The 18,149-nt window shown below is 58.3% G+C and overlaps 2 protein-coding genes across 24 annotated transcripts in view; both read left to right on the plus strand.

The window, feature by feature from the left end:
• DAZAP1 (DAZ associated protein 1) overlaps positions 1–7,754 on the plus strand; it is a 28,017-nt gene extending 20,263 nt beyond the window's left edge. For 6 of the 21 annotated variants that reach the window (XR_010153648.1, XM_016934560.4, XM_016934561.4 and 3 more), the window contains 5 exons: positions 931–1,084; positions 2,057–2,086; positions 2,312–2,452; positions 4,604–4,780; positions 6,816–7,754. Coding sequence is in view for 20 of the 21 variants with exons in the window: in XM_016934560.4 (XP_016790049.1) it covers positions 931–1,084; positions 2,057–2,086; positions 2,312–2,452; positions 4,604–4,780; positions 6,816–6,991 (678 nt within the window). In the remaining variant the exon portion in view is untranslated. Of the gene's footprint in view, positions 1–930; positions 1,085–2,056; positions 2,087–2,311; positions 2,453–4,603; positions 4,781–5,816; positions 5,906–6,815 lie in introns of all 21 variants that reach the window. The other 15 variants (XM_024351505.3, XM_054673736.2, XM_016934553.4 and 12 more) reach the window with 4 other exon arrangements.
• Positions 7,755–10,224: 2,470 nt separating this feature from the next.
• RPS15 (ribosomal protein S15) lies at positions 10,225–12,651 on the plus strand. 3 transcript variants are annotated; one of them, XM_512237.8, is made up of 4 exons: positions 10,225–10,580; positions 10,974–11,059; positions 12,176–12,410; positions 12,506–12,651. In XM_512237.8, exons 1-4 carry the CDS (start codon positions 10,578–10,580, stop codon positions 12,617–12,619), a joined length of 438 nt encoding a protein of 145 aa, XP_512237.1. In that variant the 5' UTR covers positions 10,225–10,577; the 3' UTR covers positions 12,620–12,651. The 3 variants fall into 3 exon arrangements, with proteins under 3 accessions (XP_512237.1, XP_063657033.1, XP_003953356.1); XM_063800963.1 differs by having other exon boundaries at positions 10,440–10,580; positions 12,118–12,410; XM_003953307.5 differs by having other exon boundaries at positions 10,550–10,732.
• Positions 12,652–18,149: the final 5,498 nt, after the last annotated feature.

Consider the following 18,149-nt stretch of genomic DNA (forward strand, 5'->3'; position numbering starts at 1 on the left):
CTCATTACAATTTATCAGAAAAGTAAGACAAATTCAGGATTCTCAAATGCTGAGGCAGCCCCGGAATTGGGGGATCTTTCTGTTGTTAGTCCGCCCATATTTTCAAGCAGGCATTAAAGGAAGGTCAGCCACTGCGCCTAGAATAAGTAGGTCAGGCCTGCTCCATCCATTGTCCCCGGCCCCGCACCCTCCTCCTGAGAAGACTGTGGCTCCTGACACGTCTAGAGAGGAAGGGCCCCGGGCTGCTGAGCGAACACAGTATGAAGATTGCTTACTGATCCAAATGTCCATTTTATTGCATGTTTGTTACTTTTTTTGTTAGATGTAATGTAAGATTCTCTTATCACATCCATTCCCTCTGACATTAGTTTTGAGTTAATTGAGATTCTTTAAGCGTTAGCCTGGGGAAGGTAAGTCTTTATCTTCCATTAGACATTTTAAATTAAAAAATCTTAAGTAAAACACCAGCCGTGTTTCTCAGGTATGAGTTAAAAGCACAGGTGGGCGGGCTCCAAGCAGTCCAGAGGGCGATGAGGATGCCGATTGCTGGGAAGATCCTGGTCCCTTTTTGTCCCCATGTTTTCAAGAGGAAGGAGGACGCTGCCATTTTACTTGAGTGAAAGACCCTTCATCACGCACGAAACCCCCGAGGGCTCTGGGCTCGGTCCTGCTGCCCCGCAGCGGGCGGGCTCTGTGTGTCTTACGGTTGCATCTGTTGTACCTGAGAAACATTTTTTAAACAAAAAAATTCAACACAAAAGAATTTTTTAAGAAAAAAATGCTACTGGCCTAAATAAGGTTTATAGTTAAGTATTTAGTCTTAAGTTGTAAGATGCTAAGTGTAGTCGTAAGTTACCCGAGGGTGTGTCTAAAGGGAAGGGGGTGCTGGGACCCGCAGCCTCGCCCTAAACCAGAGCTCGGTTTGTTTAGGTGGAAGTTAAACGAGCTGAGCCTCGGGACAGCAAGAGCCAAGCGCCGGGACAGCCAGGTGCCAGCCAGTGGGGGAGCCGGGTTGTGCCCAACGCTGCCAATGGCTGGGCAGGCCAGCCCCCGCCCACGTGGCAGCAAGGATATGGCCCGCAAGGTAAGGCTGACGCAGAGGCGCCCACGGGAATGTCCCACTTCTCGGACTTGGCCCGCGCGCCCTGGGCTGTGCCGTCGCTGCGGCCTCCCCACCTCTGCTGTGCATGCACAGAGCCGCGGTTCACAGTGTCCTTGAGCCCCCGCGAGGTGCCGGCTGACAGCCAGCTCCCGGGCAGCACCCGCAGCCTCCTCAGTAGCGGGGTGGCCACGGCTCAGGTGCCCGTCCAGGGCCTGGGACTCATTGTCACCGGGAAGAGCTGCAGTGAGCGTCTGCACCTCGCGACCGTGTGCCATGGCGGGTCTGAGCACGAAACCCTGAGAGGGCTGGCATTGCCAAGCTGAGCTCAGAATCGGGGTGCTGCCCCCGGGGGGCTTGAGGAGCCAGCAGGCTTTGGATCCTTGCCACCTGCCGTTCCCTCTGCAGTGCCGTGGGCCCTCTGTGGTTAGGCCCACGTTGTGGGCCGTCCTCGGAGCTTCCAGCAGCCACGGAACCCCTGGGCTTGGCCGCAGCCCGACCCGAGTTGTGGGTCAGGGTTCCAGATGTACGTCGTCCGGGTCCCGAGACTGTGGCTTCCCTGCACCTCGTCTAAAACCTTTTTCTCTGGAGCCTCCCTTGTTGGAAACTCGGAGGTGCTGTGGGGACTGTCCCTGCCCTCTCGAGGCTTAGAGGTCTCAGGTTTCTCTGGGGTCCTCAGGTGGAGCCGGGAGGTCACCCGTGCCCCAGTCAGCAGACACAGTGCCCGCCACCTGGCAGGGCACAGAGGAGAGTGGCTTTAAGGCCTGTTCTACAAGGGGTGAGGAGTGCTTCTCTGCTCAGGGTTCAGAGGGCTCTGCCCTCAGGACGAACAGGCTCTAAGCACAGGAGGCTCCGGGGTTGGTCCCAGCCCTTGACGTCCATGCTCTGCGGCTCCTTCTCTGCGTCGGACAGCTGGGTGGACACGGCGCCAACCTCCTCTTCTGTTCTCTTATCTAGGAATGTGGGTGCCGGCAGGACAGGCGATTGGTAAGTCCTTGTTTATAGAGCAAAGGCGGGGACAGAAGCCACATGGCAGGCTGACTTGCCACGTGTCCTGGGGCAGCCGGCAAAGCCTGGTTCCCGTGTCCTGAGTGCTGGAGAGGAAGAGAGGGTGAGGGGCCTGCTAGGGCCCCTGGCAGGCCTGGGTCTAACTGTGGCCAGGCTGTGTCGTCCAGCGCTCTCTGTCCATCACCCCCGTACTGTGTGTTTCAGGTGGCTATGGACCGCCCCCTGCAGGAAGAGGAGCCCCCCCGCCACCCCCACCGTTCACCTCCTACATCGTGTCCACCCCTCCCGGAGGCTTTCCCCCTCCCCAGGGCTTCCCTCAGGGCTACGGTGCCCCGCCACAGTTCAGTAAGTCTAGGGGGCCTTGTGGGAGGGCCTCCCGCCTGCTCCGGAGATGCCAGGTGGTGGGCGGGGTGATGGGGAGTCTTGTGTCACACGTCCGGCCTCAGCCACAGGTGGGGTGCCGGCTGGTCAGCAGGTCACCTGCCACCAGGCCCTTCACCTGCAGATGGGCTCCGTCGCCTCTGGCCTCGCTGGTTAGGCTAAAGGGCAGCCCGGGCTCCTGCGGGTTGGAGAGCTCATAGCAGGAATGTCTGGGCCCGACCAGTTCTCACAGGCTCCTCAGGAGACAGAGCCTGTACTTCGTGTCTTAGCCTCATACTTCAGGATTAGGGGGGCATTTGTTTAAGGGTGCGCAAGCTCTAATTCTTTTTTTTTTTTTTTTGAGATGGAGTTTCACTCTGTAGCCCAGGCTGGAGCGCAGTGGCGCAATCGCGGCTCACTGCAAGCTCCGCCTCCTGGGTTCACACCATTCTCCTGCCTCAGTCTCCCAAGTAGCTGGGACTACAGGCGCTCGCCACCATGCCCGGCTAATTTTTTTGTATTTTTAGTAGAGACGGGGTTTCACCATGTTAGCCAGGATGGTCTCGATCTCCTGACCTTGTGATCCGCCTGCCTCGGCCTCCCAAAGTGCTGGGATTACAGGCATGAGTGACCGCGCCCAGCCTCACAGGCTCTAATTCTTGACTAATTTTCCTGTACACGTCACTTGTAATTAAAAAGCTGAGTGTAAGATCAGCCGACACACCCAGGGTTTTATTTTATTTTATTTATTTATTTATGGTTTTTTTTTGACATGGAGTCTCACTCTGTCGCCCAGGCTAGAGTGCAGTGGCGCCATCTCGGCTCACTGCAAGCTCCACCTCCTGGGTTCACGCCATTCTCCTGCCTCAGTCTCCTGAGTAGCTGGGACTACAGGCGCCCGCCACCACACCTGGCTAATTTTTTTGTATTTTTAGTAGAGACAGGGTTTCACCGTGTTAGGCAGGATGGTCTCGATCTCCTGACCTCGTGATTCGCCCGCCTCGGCCTCCCAAAGTGCTGGGATTAGAGACGTGAGCCACCGCGTCCGGACTATTTTATTTATTTTTTTGAGATGGAGTTTCACTTTTGTTGCCCAGGCTTGAGTGCAGTGCCCCGATCTTGGCTCACTACAACCTCTGCCTCCTGGGTTCAAGCGATTCTCCTGCCTCAGTGTCCTGAGTAGCTGGGATTACAGGCGTCTGCCACCACGCCCAGCTAATTTTGTATTTTTAGTAGAGAACAGGTTTCACTATGTTGGTCAGGCTGGTCTCGAACTCCTGACCTCAGTGCATCCAGAATTTTAGACGGGGCCCCCAGGGTGAGGTCTTGGCACCCTCCAGTAGAGAAGAAGGGACATGGGCCATACGTGGGGTGTCCTTTCTGGGAGCCTTGCATCCCTTATCTGCCTAGCCAGGGATTGCACCTCACAGCACGCAGCCAGCAGGAACGGCACCGTGATCTGATTTCACCTGCGGGCCCTGGGCCCTGGGGGTGTTTGACAATTGGGGCATATCACAGTGTGAGCTAGTCCCGTCTCGGGGGTTTGGAGGCTCCATGTGGCCGTGGTACAGGAGCAGGCAGTTCCATCCTCTGGCCTGGATCAGGCTCTGCACACGGAGGCCTGTGGGCCAGATGACTGACAGGAGGGGAGCTGGGTGGAACCTCGGCCTGCCTGATATCCAGCAACAGAGGGCAAGGGCGGCAGCACCTCCAGCATGACAGTCCCTTCCAAGCACGTCAGGATGCTCCCTTGCCTGTGCTGGCAGCTTCCTAAACATGGGGACTGGGCATGGTGGCAGGTTTTTGTCCTTCTGAAAGAGCAATTTTGCTGTGAGGTTACTTGCTCCTTGAGTTCTTGTCTGAGGCCCACCTGGCGGCTGCTCCGTGAGGAACGAGGTGGCCCTGCTGCAGCTCAGCATCCCGCCACGCTCCCAGGAGCGTGTGTTTCCTGGGGGGAGCGGCCCGGGACCGTGGCTCTGTGGTCCATTCTGTGGATGTCCACAAGGCCTGGGCGTTCTATGGGTTTGGGTGGCAGTCCCGTCTGGGCAGCTCCTGCTGGGCTGGGCGTGGGTCTCCTGCTGGTCTGCCCCCAGCTGCACAACGTGTCTTGTGCCTTGCCCTCTTGTACCTCTGCAGGTTTTGGCTACGGGCCTCCACCTCCACCGCCAGATCAGTTTGCCCCTCCGGGGGTTCCTCCTCCACCAGCCACTCCCGGGGCAGCACCTCTGGCTTTCCCACCGCCTCCGTCTCAGGCCGCCCCGGACATGAGCAAGCCCCCGACAGCTCAGCCAGACTTCCCCTATGGTCAGTATGGTAAGTGGTCTCCTGCCATGCTGCGTCCCCGCTGGCCCCAGGACCCTGGGCACGGCCTGCCTTCTTCTGCTTCCTCCCCTGCTGGACGCCCCCCAGCCTTTACCTGGTGGGAAAGGGGAGAGGGAGGAGAGGGGGGTGTGGGGGTTGTTGGAGAGATCTCGTGGCAACTCGGGTCCAGCAGAAGGGAGCGTGGGAGTCTTGTCGCAGCAGAGCACTCGTCGTACAGCAGGTGCTGCAGGGCCTGCATGTGTGGGAACCTGAGTGGCGACTGGGTCGAGGGAAGTGAGTCCCAGGCAGCTGTGATCATTGTCTCGAGGTTCAGGCCCTTGGTGTGGGTCCCGGGTGCACTGGCCCCTTGGTGGGTTCCAGTTTCTGGCGTCATCAGCCTCCCGCTGGGTCCAGACCCCGCTTGGGGCAGAAGCTGGGTCTGTAGTAGGCGTGGCCTGGACGTGGGCTTCGCCCTGGACTGGATGGCTGTCGTGGCTTGGGTCTGCCTGGACGTGATCTGCAGGCAGCGCATGTGCTTCCGGGGCAGGAGCTTGTGGGGGGGCGGGGTCAGCATGGGTCAAGGTCTGCATGTCAGTAGTTCTCGCCCTGCACTGAGCCAGGAGTCCCAGCAGCCTTGCTCAGGACCAACGCGGTGGCCTCAGTGGGCAGGGCTCCAACCACGGTCAGCTCCTCCAGCACCAGGGGTCATTCACAAGCAGGGTTTGAGAACATGGGGCACCTGTCTCCAGGTGGCCACGGGCTTCCGGGGTGCCTGTGAACACGCTTCCTTTCGGCCTGGTGGAGGCCGGGGCGTGGGAGCTGTGTTTGGCCCACCCACCTCGCATGGCTGTGGTTCCCCTGCCCCCACGCCCAGGCCTTGGGCCGAGGTTGCCGCATGTGTGGGTTCTTGACCCACTCACCACCAAACCCTGGCGTGTCTGAGACTGGCAGGGGGGTGTGAGGCGCCCGGTTGGGGCGTGGCGTGTGTCAGCCGCTGCTCTTGGTGGCGGCTGCTTGGGTTGGTCACCCTGGTCTCGTCTCTTGCCAGGCCTGGGTTCCTATTCTCCAGCCCCGCCGGGCTGCGGCCCACACTTTGTTTACAGTCTTATGGTCAGGCTGAGCAGTGATGTGGCCTAGGTAGGTGCCGCCTCCTTCTCCAGGGTCCTCCCACCCGCCTGCACCGGGAGGTGGACGTGGCTTCCTCTGCCGTCCCGGGCGGGGGTGGACGCTGGCGGTGCCCTCTGGGAAGGGGCCCTTGCCGGTGCCAAGACATTGGCCACAAGCCTTCAGCGGGCCCAGGATCCCCCAGAGAGAGCCCACGCCCACCTGTGCCCACGTGCACCGGAATGGGAACCCAGAGGTCGTGGGAGGGGCTTCCTGCAAGGTGTGCAGCGGGGTGGGGAGCGGCGTGAGCAGCTCTGTCCTTGTAAAGACACCGCTGTCCACGCTCCTGAGGTCGGCTGTGTGGGCCGGACGGGCTGCAGGGTGTGCTGGCCCCTCAGCCAGTGGTGTCACTGGGGCAGTCAGGTTGGGCCCAGAAACCCTTCCCTGACACGTGCCACCGATGGACGTGCCCTGACAGGAAGGACAACGTGGGGTCTGGTCTGCGATGGAGGGGCAGGCCCTGTATCGCTGCAAGGGCCCGTCAGGGGTTTTCTGAAACTCCGAGAGCCAGCTTTCTAGAAGCCTGGTCCACCGTGCCTTGGGCCATGTGTGTCTCCAAGCCCCGAGGCTTCTCTACCTCCCCTCACCGCCCCCAACCACGTCTTCGGGATTGAACAGGGAAGCGGTGAGGTTACGTGGGCCATGGAGGGCTCTGGAAGCCGCTTTTCTCTGTGTGTGCCCCTGCTCACATGTTTTTGAGGGAGAGAACACGCCCGGGGTCCTCTCCCTGGCCCAGGTGCTGGCCTCAGAAGGGCCCCACCCGCACCCCGTGGGGCCTGTGGACTCAAGGCAGGCTCGGCGGAGCTGTGTCCAGGTGGCCTCGCTCGATGGCAGTGCCAACCGCCCGGGGACCGCCCCGAGCTCACAGGACTCTCTCCCCCAGCAGGTTACGGGCAGGACTTGAGTGGCTTTGGACAGGGCTTCTCGGACCCCAGCCAGCAGCCTCCTTCCTATGGGGGTCCCTCCGTGCCAGGGTCGGGGGGCCCCCCCGCCGGTGGCAGCGGCTTTGGACGAGGGCAGAACCACAACGTGCAAGGGTTCCACCCCTACCGACGCTAGCCCGCGGCGCCGCGACGTCTGCATGGCCCAGACCCAGGATTCCAAACTTGTGAACTCGTGACAATCACAAACGTGGCGGCAAAGTAGCGACTCAACCTTGGGGGGGGCGGGGGGAGGGCGCGAGGCTTTTGGAGCGGCTGTGGGTGTCGTCTGGACTGAGGTTTTTAAATATTTCTTTCTCTAACCCATCAGCACAATAAAAAAAAAGTCACTGGTTCAACAACAGGGTTTAAAAAAAATGTCTTCAGCTTTAATTCAAAACTTCAGGTTTCTTTTTCTTCCTTTTTTTGGAAATTATTTTCCTGAGCCTTTTGTTTTACAGTATATTGTAAACTTTTATGTTAAAGAAAAAATATACATTTACAAATTGTGAGATTTTTAAGAGAAATTTTCTACGATGTATACTGGCTTATTTTTTAATTTAAAACAGGGTTTCCGTCGGCACTGGTGGAGGGGTGCGCTGTTAGTCCCCTCGCTCCTGGCTTTGGGGGTTGGGACTTGGTGGTCCAGAAACTCTGGGAGCTTCAAGAAGAAATCTACTGAGTGTATTTCTGTTTTTTGTTTAATTCCTTGCTTTTGTCGACCTGCTTGGTAGCGTCTGAGGTGAACTGTGGGGGTTGCGCACAGCCAGCCGCGTGGATCCCACGTGGCGCTGAACCGAACGAGTAGGAAGCCTTTCTCCCCAGGCACGTGGCTTCAGGGCGTTTCCCATTGACCAGTTTGACCCTGGTTTGAATAAAGAGAAGTGCGTTTGCATTAGAAACCACTTTGTGTCCGTTTTTTCCCTCCTTGGTCTTGGCCTGTGCCTCCCCTTCCGGTGCCTAGGAAAGATCTGAAACGGGGCGGAGGCGCCCTCGCCCTCCCCTTCGCTCTTGGTGGTCTCGGCAACCCCGAGGGCTTCAGGGCAGAGGCTGAGTGGCCAGCTGGGCCCATCCCTCCGTGGGTCTTGAGTGGCCAGCTGGGCCCATCCCCTCCGTGGGTCTTGAGTGGCCAGCTGGGCCCATCCCTCCGTGGGTCTTGGGATGCTGTGACTTTGAGGATGTGGCCACCACCGGTTTTCTCGGGGAATGTGGGCTCCAGGCTTTTCCCATCTCAAGACCTTTAATCATATCTTTTGCCGTGGAAGGTGACATATCCCCAGGTTCTGGGGATTAGGACAGGGGCATCTTTGGAAAGGGATACTCTGTCACTGTGGCAGGGAAGGCGAGACTTCAAAAGGGCCAGGCGTGGTGGCTCACGACTGTAATCCCAGCACTTTGGGAGGCCGAGGTGGGCGGATCACCTGAGGTCGGGAGTTCGAGACCAGCCTGACCAACATGGAGAAACCCCGTCTCTACTAAAAATACAAAAATTAACCGGGTGTGGTGGTGCATGCCTGTAATCCTAGCTACTTGGGAGGCTGAGGCAGAAGAATCGCTTGAACCTGGGAGGCGGAGCTTGCAGTGAGCCGAGATTGCGCCATTGCACTCCAGCCTGGGCAACAAGAGCGAAACTCCGTCTCAAAAAACAAGAAAAAAAAAAAAAAGGACCATGAAGTCCCAAACTGGAAGCCTACAGCGTGCCAGGCGTGAGACTGTGCAGGCGACAGCCAGAACCACCCGCCCCGCCCCCCCCCCCCGCCCCAGTTCATATTTTGGGGACAGGGAAGGTTTGACTTAGTTTGGAGAGAACCAAGAGAAGGGGTACCCCCAACATCCCTGTGCAGTGCAGTTTCCTCACTGAGACAGTACCCCTCAACGCCTCAGCCCAGGAAGCCAGCTCCATTCCCTGCCGTCAGAGCCTTCTCCCATGTCCTCAGGAGCTGCTGCCCCAGCTCCCAGGAGGGCCAGGCGGGGGCGGCTGTCTATCCACACCACAGGTCATCATGGTGTTGAGTGTCAGCCCCTCCCGTTACATTAGCTCCCCCAGCCAAAGAGCAGCACTCACAAAATCAGCTTTCCAGCCAGGACACTATCTGCTGCAGGAAAATGGGTAACATGGACGGGCCCGACACATAGGTCCTGTGCTCCTCGGGACGGAGACTCAGCCCTCCCTGAGTACAGTGTAATTGGCTTCCCTTGGGACTGTGGGGACGGCTGGGGAGAGCTCAGCTCCCTGGACAGTGCCACAGCTAAGCTCGGGTTCCCAGAGGTTTTGTGCTTTTTTTTTTTTCTTTTTCTTTTTCTTTTTTTTTTGAGAAGGAGTCTCTGTCGCCCAGGCTGGAGTGCAGTGGTGCGATCTCAGATCTCAGCTCACTGCAACCTCCGCCTCCCGGGTTCAAGCGGTTCTCCTGCCTCAGCCTCCCAAGGAGCTGGGATTACAGGCACCCACCACCACGCCTGGCTAATTTTTTGTATTTTTAGTAGAGTTGGGGTTGGTCAGATTGGTCTTGAACTCTTGACCTCAGGTGATCCGCCCGCCTTGGCCTCCCAAAGTGCTGGAATTACAAGCATAAGCCACCACGCCCAGCCAGGTGCCACATCCATAGTTAATAGTCACCTTCAACTTTATACTTAATTCCAGTAAGATACAGAAACATCACTCCTAGGCCAGGCGCGGTGGCTCACGCCTGTAATCCCAGCACTTTGGGAGGCCAAAGCGAGTGGATCACCTGAGGTCAGGAGTTCGAGACCAACATGGCCTGGCCAACATGGAGAAACCGTGTCTCTACTAAAAATACAAAATTAGCCGGGCATGGTGACAGGTGCCTGTAATCCCAGCTACTTGGGAGGCTGAGGCAGGAGAATCGCTTGAACCCAGGAGGCAGAGGTTGCAGTGAGCCGAGATCACACCACTGCACTCCAGCCAGGGCAACAAGAGTGAAACTCTGTCTCAAAAAAAAAAAAAGTCACTCCTACATAGTTCTAGTTACTTTTCCTCTTTGAGCTATCATTATTCATATTACATTTACATATCTTAACAAACCCAGTGATATTCCTAACTTTATTTTTGAGGCAGGGTCTTGCTCTGTCGCCCAGGCTGGAGTGCCGTTGGCGCGATCACGGCTCACTGCAGCCTTGACCTCCTGGGCTGAAGGCTCAGCCTCCCGAGTAGCTGGGAATTTTTTGTACTTTTTATTCTTTTATGTCCGTGTGTACACAAATTTTTGTATTTTTTTGTAGAGAGGCAGTCTCACTGTGTTGTCCTTACTAACTTTATATACAAAATTTTATCTGTTAAAGCCGGAATGGTTCTTTTCAGCGAGGCCCTGTCCCTGCTCCAGTATCTGTAATGACCTCGTGTTCCTCCCACAGTGGGACCTGAACCGCCAAACCGCACCTACGAGCAAACAGTAGGCGCTCCATAAATACTTGTTGATGTGGGTGCCATCGTGTAGATGACGGAGCACGAACCCGAGGCTCAGACAGGGGCGGCGACTTGTCCAAAGTCCCACTCCGTGGAGGAAGCGGCTCTGCAGACCTCAGGCGGCGGCTGCTCTAATCCCCGCAGCCTGTGTTTTGCCCTCCAGACGGCAGAGGGCGCGTGTTCGCCGCCGGGAAAGCGGAAGCGCGTGTGCGCGCACGGCCGAGGGGGCGGGACATGCCGGCAGTCTCGCGATAACTGCGCAGGCGCGGACCGAAGCGATCTCTTCTGAGGATCCGGCAAGATGGTGAGTGCTGCGAGTTGGCGCGTCTCTGCCGGGCCTATCCGGCTCCATCCAACCTCTGACCGTCTCGCGGGGGCCGCAGTTCGTCCCCGCGGCTACGGCGGCTTGCTCCCGACCCTGCAGGCGGCTGGATGTTGGGGCGAGGGGCGGACTTGGTGGGTGTCGGGACGACGCGGGGCTGGGAAGGCCTGTCCGGGCCTTCATGTCCGGGTCCTCGTAACCCGGAGCCGCGAGTGATCCCCGAGGACGGGTCGAAGCGGTGTGTCCCTGTCGGGCTTCTGTCCCCGGCGGCGCCGCGCGTCTTCCGCGGTGTCCTCGGGCCCGGTGTCCTCGGGCCCGTTGGCCCCGGGAGGTGGGTGTCGGGATCCCGCTGACGCCCGATCCGCGCTCGCACAGGCAGAAGTAGAGCAGAAGAAGAAGCGGACCTTCCGCAAGTTCACCTACCGCGGCGTGGACCTGGACCAGCTGCTGGACATGTCCTAGTAAGGGCGGCCGCGGGGGTCGCGGGCAGGGGCTGGGCCAGCGGTGGGGCTTGTCCGGGTGAGGGCGGCGGGGCGGGGGTCCAGGCGCCTCTGCGGCGGTGGGCGGGCACGGTCTCCGCGCGGGTTTGGAACTGAGTGTGGTCTTGCGCCCAGAAAACTGTCCAGAGACGTTGAGGTTTTTGCTTATTTTCAACCTGCCCCCCGTTGTTAACTTTTCCGAGGCTTAGTTGGAAGGTGTAGCCACTGTCTGTAGCCCACGTGACTTATAATAAGGGGCTGCTTAGATTCTAAGGGCGGTGGCGGTCGCTGGGTCCTTTCCAGGCAGGGTGGTGGTGGGCATCTGGCTTGCGCTTTTATTTTTAAATTTTTTATTATTTTGAGACGGAGTCTCATCCTGTCGCCCAGGCTGGAGTGCAATGGCTCCGTCTCAGCTCACTGCAGCTTCCGACTCCCGGGTTCAAGCGATTCTCTTGCCTCAGCCTCTCGAGTAGCTGGGATTAGAGGGGCCCCCCACCACGTCCGGCTAATTTTTGTATTTTTAGTAGAGACGAGTTTCAGTGTTGCCCAGGCTGGTCTCAAACTCCTGACCTTAGGTGATCCACCTGCCTCGGCCTCCCAAAGTGCTGGGATTACAGGCGTGAACGCCGCGCCCGACCTTGACTTTTGATTATTTGTAGAAACAGGGTTTCTCTATGTCGTCCAGGTTGGTCTTGAACTCCTCGGCTCAAGCGACCCTCCCGCCTCAACCTCCCGAAGTGCTGGGATCACAGGCGGGAGCCACCGCGCCCTCCCTGCCTTCCCCTGCGTTTTTAGAGGCCTTTGGCCCGAGGTGTACGCTGCAGCACCTTGTCTGAGGCTGTGGTCTCCGGGCCGCTTGTTCTCTCTGAATCTCTGCAGTCACACGGTGGCTCTTGCATGTGAGGGGTGAGTCGCGCATATCTGGCGGGGGTGCCAGAGGGACTTGGCGTGTTCATTGTAGTCACTACAATGGACAGTGACAAGTCCACTGCGGCTCTGTCCCTGGAGAGAACCAAGCCTTAGTTCTCTGTCCCCTGGAGTGCGTAGGGTCTCCCCAGGCCGGGCCGCTCACAAAACTGCCTGGTGCATCCTCCCCAGCGAGCAGCTGATGCAGCTGTACAGTGCGCGCCAGCGGCGGCGGCTGAACCGGGGCCTGCGGCGGAAGCAGCACTCCCTGCTGAAGCGCCTGCGCAAGGCCAAGAAGGAGGCGCCGCCCATGGAGAAGCCGGAAGTGGTGAAGACGCACCTGCGGGACATGATCATCCTACCCGAGATGGTGGGCAGCATGGTGGGCGTCTACAACGGCAAGACCTTCAACCAGGTGGAGATCAAGGTGCGTGCGGCCGTCCCTGCCGGCTGGGGTGGGCTGGGGTCGCCTGATGCAGGCGGGATCAGCTGACACCCAGCTTTGCTCTTGGTCTCCCGCAGCCCGAGATGATCGGCCACTACCTGGGCGAGTTCTCCATCACCTACAAGCCCGTAAAGCACGGCCGGCCCGGCATCGGGGCCACCCACTCCTCCCGCTTCATCCCCCTCAAGTAATGGCTCAGCTAATAAAGGCACACATGACTCCAGTCCTTTGCGCAGCTTGTTCTTCCCGGCGTCCCGAGCTCTGGGAGGGGCCTGGGCCTGCTTCAGGTTCGTGGTGTGAGGAGGTTCAGGTTGGACGTTCGGGGGTGTGTGGTAGTGTTGTGTGGATGGTCTCTTGGTGTCGAAGACTGACAGCTGTGCGGGCCCCGTCCCTGCTCCTGTCTGCAGGGACAGCTGTGGAGCTGGGTGCCCAAGCCCAGGTGTGTAGCTCCGTCCCTTTTGGCCCCTCAGCGTTCTTGACCTCGGGGCAGCTGCCTGGCCTCACGCTGTCTTCTGGGTACCCCACGTAGAGGGGGCCACTCCTGGGCTAAGTGCAGCCCCTCAAGCCCTCACCTGGCCTGGGCTCTCCTTTCTGGCTTCCCTCATCTCCTATGGAGGGTTCCCGCAGGAAGTGAAGCAGCAGCAGGAACCTTTGGGCCACCTGAGCCCCTCCCTTCTATCCTCACCCCTGCTTGGCTTCTTAGAAGCTCCTGACTCTCCTCCTGACACCACACTGCTGGCATCTCCTCTCCCAGCAGGCTCCATGGCTGCAGCCAGCCCCATCCGCCCAGCCTGGGGCTTTGTGTCCGGGACAGAGCCATGTCCCGTGGTTAGGCTGCACCATCCGTGGCCTGGCCAGCTCTGTCTCCTTTGCACAGAATGCTTGAAAGAACAGGACAAAGTGGCTGTGCCTGTGGGTGGGGGGGCACCGTCCAGCCCTCCATGGGCTCTCTGACGGTCGTACGTGGGTTGGAGAACACCATTAAGAACTACCCCCGTTCAATGCTGGAGTCACCTCAGCCCAGAAGGTGGTAACTTTGCTCACTAAGCACCCAGCAGAGTGGCCCAGGGATGTGGGGGGGGCCTCCCCTTGGGCAGTGGACAGGAGGGTGAGAGCTCAGCCAGGCAGGTGGGGGCAGGGGAGATGTGAGGAGCCCCACCTTCACCCTCAAATGGCCCACAACAGCCTCCTGTGGGCCCTCTTCTATAATGTTTCTCCACTTTTTTTTAATTTGTTGCCCAGCCGGAGTGCAGTGGTGTGATCATGGCTCACTGCAGCCTAAATCTCATGGGCTCAGGTGATCTTCCCACTGCCTCCCAAAGTGCTGGGATCACAGGCATAAGACACTGCAGCTGGCTGTATCTTCAAATTTAAACATGATTTGCAGCCAGGCGCGGTGGTTCACGCCTGTGATCCCAGCACTTTGAGAGGCCGAGATGGGTGGATCACCTGAGGTCAGGAGTTCGAGACCAGCCTGACCAACATGGTAAAACCTTGTCTCTACTGAAAATACAAAAAAATTAGCGTAACTGGGCATGGTGGCATGCGGCTATAATCTCAGCTACTTGAGAGGCTGAAGCAGGAGAGTCACTTGAACCCAGGAGGCGGAAATTGCACTCTAGCCCGGGCAACAAGAGCTAGACTCTGCCTCAAAAAAAAAAAAAAAAAAAAAAACATGATTTGCTCGTGTTCTTACCTCTCTATTTGGAATCAAGTTACATTACAGAGAAAGTGTGGGTCCGTGTTTTTCTCTCTGATTGGGAAAAGGTGGGTTGGACAGAGGAAGGATGGCCCAGGGTTATAAGCTTGGCTCCAGTACAGCCGGGAGACCCCCAGGCAGCATGAGTCGGTGGGACTGGACCTGCTTGGCTGGTGTCCAGAGGGGCCCGTAGCCAGTGGGACAGTGCTGCACGTGGCTGTGCCTCAAGCCCTCCACTGCACCGGGCGCCCTGGCCAACCCTGCCAGGAAGTCAGGAGACCAGGGAGGCCACTGAGGGCCTGGACCTGGCTGGGTAGTCAGAAGTGGGGGCAAGTCTTGGCTGGCAGCCCCTGAGATATGTAGAATGTTTGAAAATTCGCCTGTGGGCTGACCTGAACCCACCGGGCTTGAAACCAACGGTCCAAAGTTTGGAGTGTGGTCTTAAGGAAGGAGACCACTACTCCTCCTGCTGCCTTCCTCCCACCACCTTGCCTAGTTCACAAGACAGGAGGAGAGAAAATGCAAAAAGTTGGAAAAAAAATGCAAAAGTAAGATAAATAGACAACCTTGGCACCACCACCCGGCCCTAGGAGTTAAAAAAAAGTAATAATAACATCAACCACTGAACTAAACTACTTGTGTTATCTGTAAATTCCAGACACTATGAAAAAGCATTGTAAAACTTTCTGTTGTGTTAGCTGATGCATGCAGCCCCCACTCACGTTTCCCACACTTGCTTGATGTATCACGACCCTTTCACGTGGACCCCTTAAAGTTGTAAGCCTTTAAAAAGGCCAAGAATCTCTTTTTCGGGGAGCTCGGCTCTTAAGACGCGAGTCTGCTGACGCTGCCGGCGGAATAAAAACCTCTTCCTTCTTTAATCCAGTGTCAGGAGTTTTGTCTGCGGCTCGTCCTGCTACAGTCTGGCTGCTAGGTGGCCGCCGGAGGTCTCTGGGCAGCACTGGCCAGGTTCACTTCAGCGTGAACAGAAGCTTGTACAGGACCCAGCTTCGAAGGCCCACCCCAGGTCCAGCTCAAGGAGAGGGAGGGAAGGCATGTGTAGGCAGGGTTCATTGTAGTCTCGGTTGTCAGCATTCAGAATTCTTTTTATTTTTTTTTCTTTTTTTTGAGACAGAGTCTCGCTCTGTCGCCCAGGTTGGGGTTGAGTGGCACTATCTCGGCTCACTGCAGCCTCCACCTCCCAGGTTAAAGCAATTCTCCTGCCTCAGCCTCCCGAGTAGCTGGGATTACAGAAGCACGCCACTACGCCTGGTTAATTTTTGTATTTTTAGTCGAGACAGGATTTCACCATGTTGGCCAGGCTGGTCTCCAATTCCCAACCTCAGGTGATCCGCCTTCCTCGGCCTCTGAAAGTGCTGTGCTCCAGCCTGGGCGACAGAGACTCCGCCTCAAAAAAAAAAAAATTGCTGAGGTGTTAGGTGCTTTTCGCCTCAGATACGCAAAGTGGGAAATTAGTGGATGTCCCACTGAAACAGCTTTATCTGCAACATGGTTTTCAACCCTGAGCCTTAGAAATCAAAAGTGCCGGAAACCATGGTGCACACTTGAAGTCTTTACCGAGGCCCCGTCTAAAAAAAACAAATGGAGCCGGGCGCGGTGGCTCACGCCTGTAATCCCAGCACTTTGGGAGGCCGAGGCGGGCGGATCACGAGGCCAGGAGATCAAGACCATCCTGGCTAACATGGTGAAACCCCATCTCTACTAAAAACACACACAAAAAATCAGCCGGGCGTGGTGGCGGGCGCCTGTAGTCCCAGCTACTGGAGAGGCTGAGGCGGGAGAATGGCGTGAACCCGGGAGGCGGAGCTTGCAGTGAGCTGAGATCGCGCCACTGCACTCCAGCCTGGGGGACAGAGCGAGACTCCGTCTCAAAAAAAGAAAAAAATAAAGGGAAATGACAGAGCTTTTGAGCTACCAGGTCCATCTGCAGAGCAAATGACACAGAGATGTGTGGGGCCGCGCCCATCATGAGGCAGCTAGCTGGGAACAAGCCCCAGGGGGCCCTCCCGGAGGAAAGCGTAATAGGAATGGGTGCTGGGCCTCACTTCGCTTTTGCAGAGCTTTACTGGCACCCAGCTGTGCCCATTCATACCTGTATTACTTCTGCCAGGCAGACGCTGAAAATTTACTGTCTGGACCTTTACGGGAAGTTTCCTGTCCATAAAAGCCCTCCCTGCACACGCCCCTGCTGGCCAGCACGTGGCTGCTAATGGGTACTTCCCTTGGTTTTCTGCAGTTGGAATCCAGCATGTGTGATCAGGGAAAATATGTATTAGTATTTAAAGCAAAAAGATACCCCCAGTTCAGAGAGACACATGTCTTGGTGGCCAGGTGGTGCCCTAGGTCCACAAGAATTTGGGGGGTGTCCAGGAGGTGGGGTGGGAGCCTCTAACTAGCACTAGGGTGCCACTGTCGGGGGCCACTCCCAACTCAAGGCCCAGGCTCTGTCTTTAGGCCTCTCTGGCCATATCCGCACTTCCTCTTTTTTTTTTTTTTTTTTTTTCTGAGACGGAGTCTAGCTCTGCCGCCCAGGCTGGAGTGCAGTGGCAGAATCTCAGCTCATTGCAACCTCCGCCTCCTGGGTTCAAGCGATTCTGCTCAGCCTCCGGAGTAGCTGAGACTACAGGCATGCGCCAAGACGCCGGTTAATTTTTTGTATTTTTAGTATAGACGGGGTTTTGCCATGTTGGCCAGGCTGGTCTCGAACTCCTGACCTCAAGTGATCCACCCGCTTCGGCCTCCCAAAATGCTGGGATTACAGGCGGGAGCCACCGTGCCCGGCCCCACGCTTCTGTTTCTACCCTCTGGTCCCACACCCCGCTCCAGAATCTGCATGGACTCTCCCAGACCTGCCCGGCCGCATCTGTGCCGGCTCAGACAGACAGCTCCGTCCTCATCAGGTTCAGGTCTGGCCCCGGCGCTGCGGGTCAGCTGCCTTCAGGCCCTGTCCTGGTTCCCGCCGCTTCTCACATCCCCGCGGCCTCCCCCGTGGACGGCAGTTTACACTGAACTCGGCGCCCTCCCCTGACTTCTGAAGGAGGAGTCCTGGGTGGCCCCGAAGCCTCCCCCGCAGCCGCACGGCTCCGTCCCCGCTCCAGGGTTCAGCTGAGGCACCTGCTGGAGGCGGCCTGTCCCCGCCGCCCTGCTAAAGCGGCGCCCCTTTCTCCGGCCGCTCGTTCTTTGGTTTCCAGGGACTTTGCACAATTCATAACACCCCTCTTAGCCCCCATCCTGCCCAGGCCGCATCTTCCGCCCCATCATCCGGCCCTCGACCCGCGCAGCCGCCTCCGCCCTCCTCTCCCGGCACCGCCCACGGCCTGTTCTCCCCGCAGCCGCCAGCGGGCGCCCGCGAGCCTGGAGCCGGGCGCGGCCCTGCTCTGTCCACAGCCCGCGGTGGCTCCCACCTCCCGCTGGGCCTGCGCGACCTGCCCCGGGGCCTCCCAGGCCTCACTGCCCTCGCGGGCTGCACTCTCCCCCAACACTCCCCAGGGCTGTTCGGCCTCCCCAGCAGCTCCCCATGCCCTGCCCGCCCCGCTGGCGTCTCTCCCAGCCCGCTGCAGTCCCCTCGTTCACGTCAGCTTCCCAAGGGCCCGGATTTTGTTTTGTTCAGTGCAGGGGGCCCAGCACACAGTAGGTGCTTAATAAATGCTTGTTGCATGAATGTCCGCGTTCGGTGTCGCCCCCTTACGGCGGCCCCCCGCGCGCCCAGCTCGGCGCCCAGCAAGCCTTGTGCGCGCAGGTGATGTTTGCTGAATGACTAATGAACCTCAGCGCGCCAAGCCGGGCTGATTCGGGGGTGGTTCCGAGCTTCCGCAGGGTGACCGTCCGCGGGCAGCGGACCACAGCCGCATGGCGACGCCGCCTCTGGCCCTCCGCGACCCCCATTCCCCGTGGGACCTCTCGTGCCCCCACCCCCACCCGGCCTCCTCCCCGCCGCCTCGGGCCCCCCAGCCTCCTCCGCATTCGAACTCCCCAGCCTGGTCGGACCCGGACCCTGGCGC

Source organism: Pan troglodytes, chromosome 20 (genome assembly GCF_028858775.2).
Source record: "Pan troglodytes isolate AG18354 chromosome 20, NHGRI_mPanTro3-v2.0_pri, whole genome shotgun sequence".
In the NCBI taxonomy this organism is placed as follows: Eukaryota; Metazoa; Chordata; class Mammalia; order Primates; family Hominidae; genus Pan; species Pan troglodytes.

Coding starts and splice junctions, on each gene's coding strand:
- RPS15 (XM_003953307.5), top strand. CDS start 10,709: ATGTTGGGGCGAGGGGCGGACTTG. Junction 10,733..10,973: donor TGGGGCGAGGGGCGGACTTG/GTGGGTGTCGGG, acceptor GCGCTCGCACAG/GCAGAAGTAGAGCAGAAGAA. Junction 12,411..12,505: donor TCAACCAGGTGGAGATCAAG/GTGCGTGCGGCC, acceptor GGTCTCCCGCAG/CCCGAGATGATCGGCCACTA.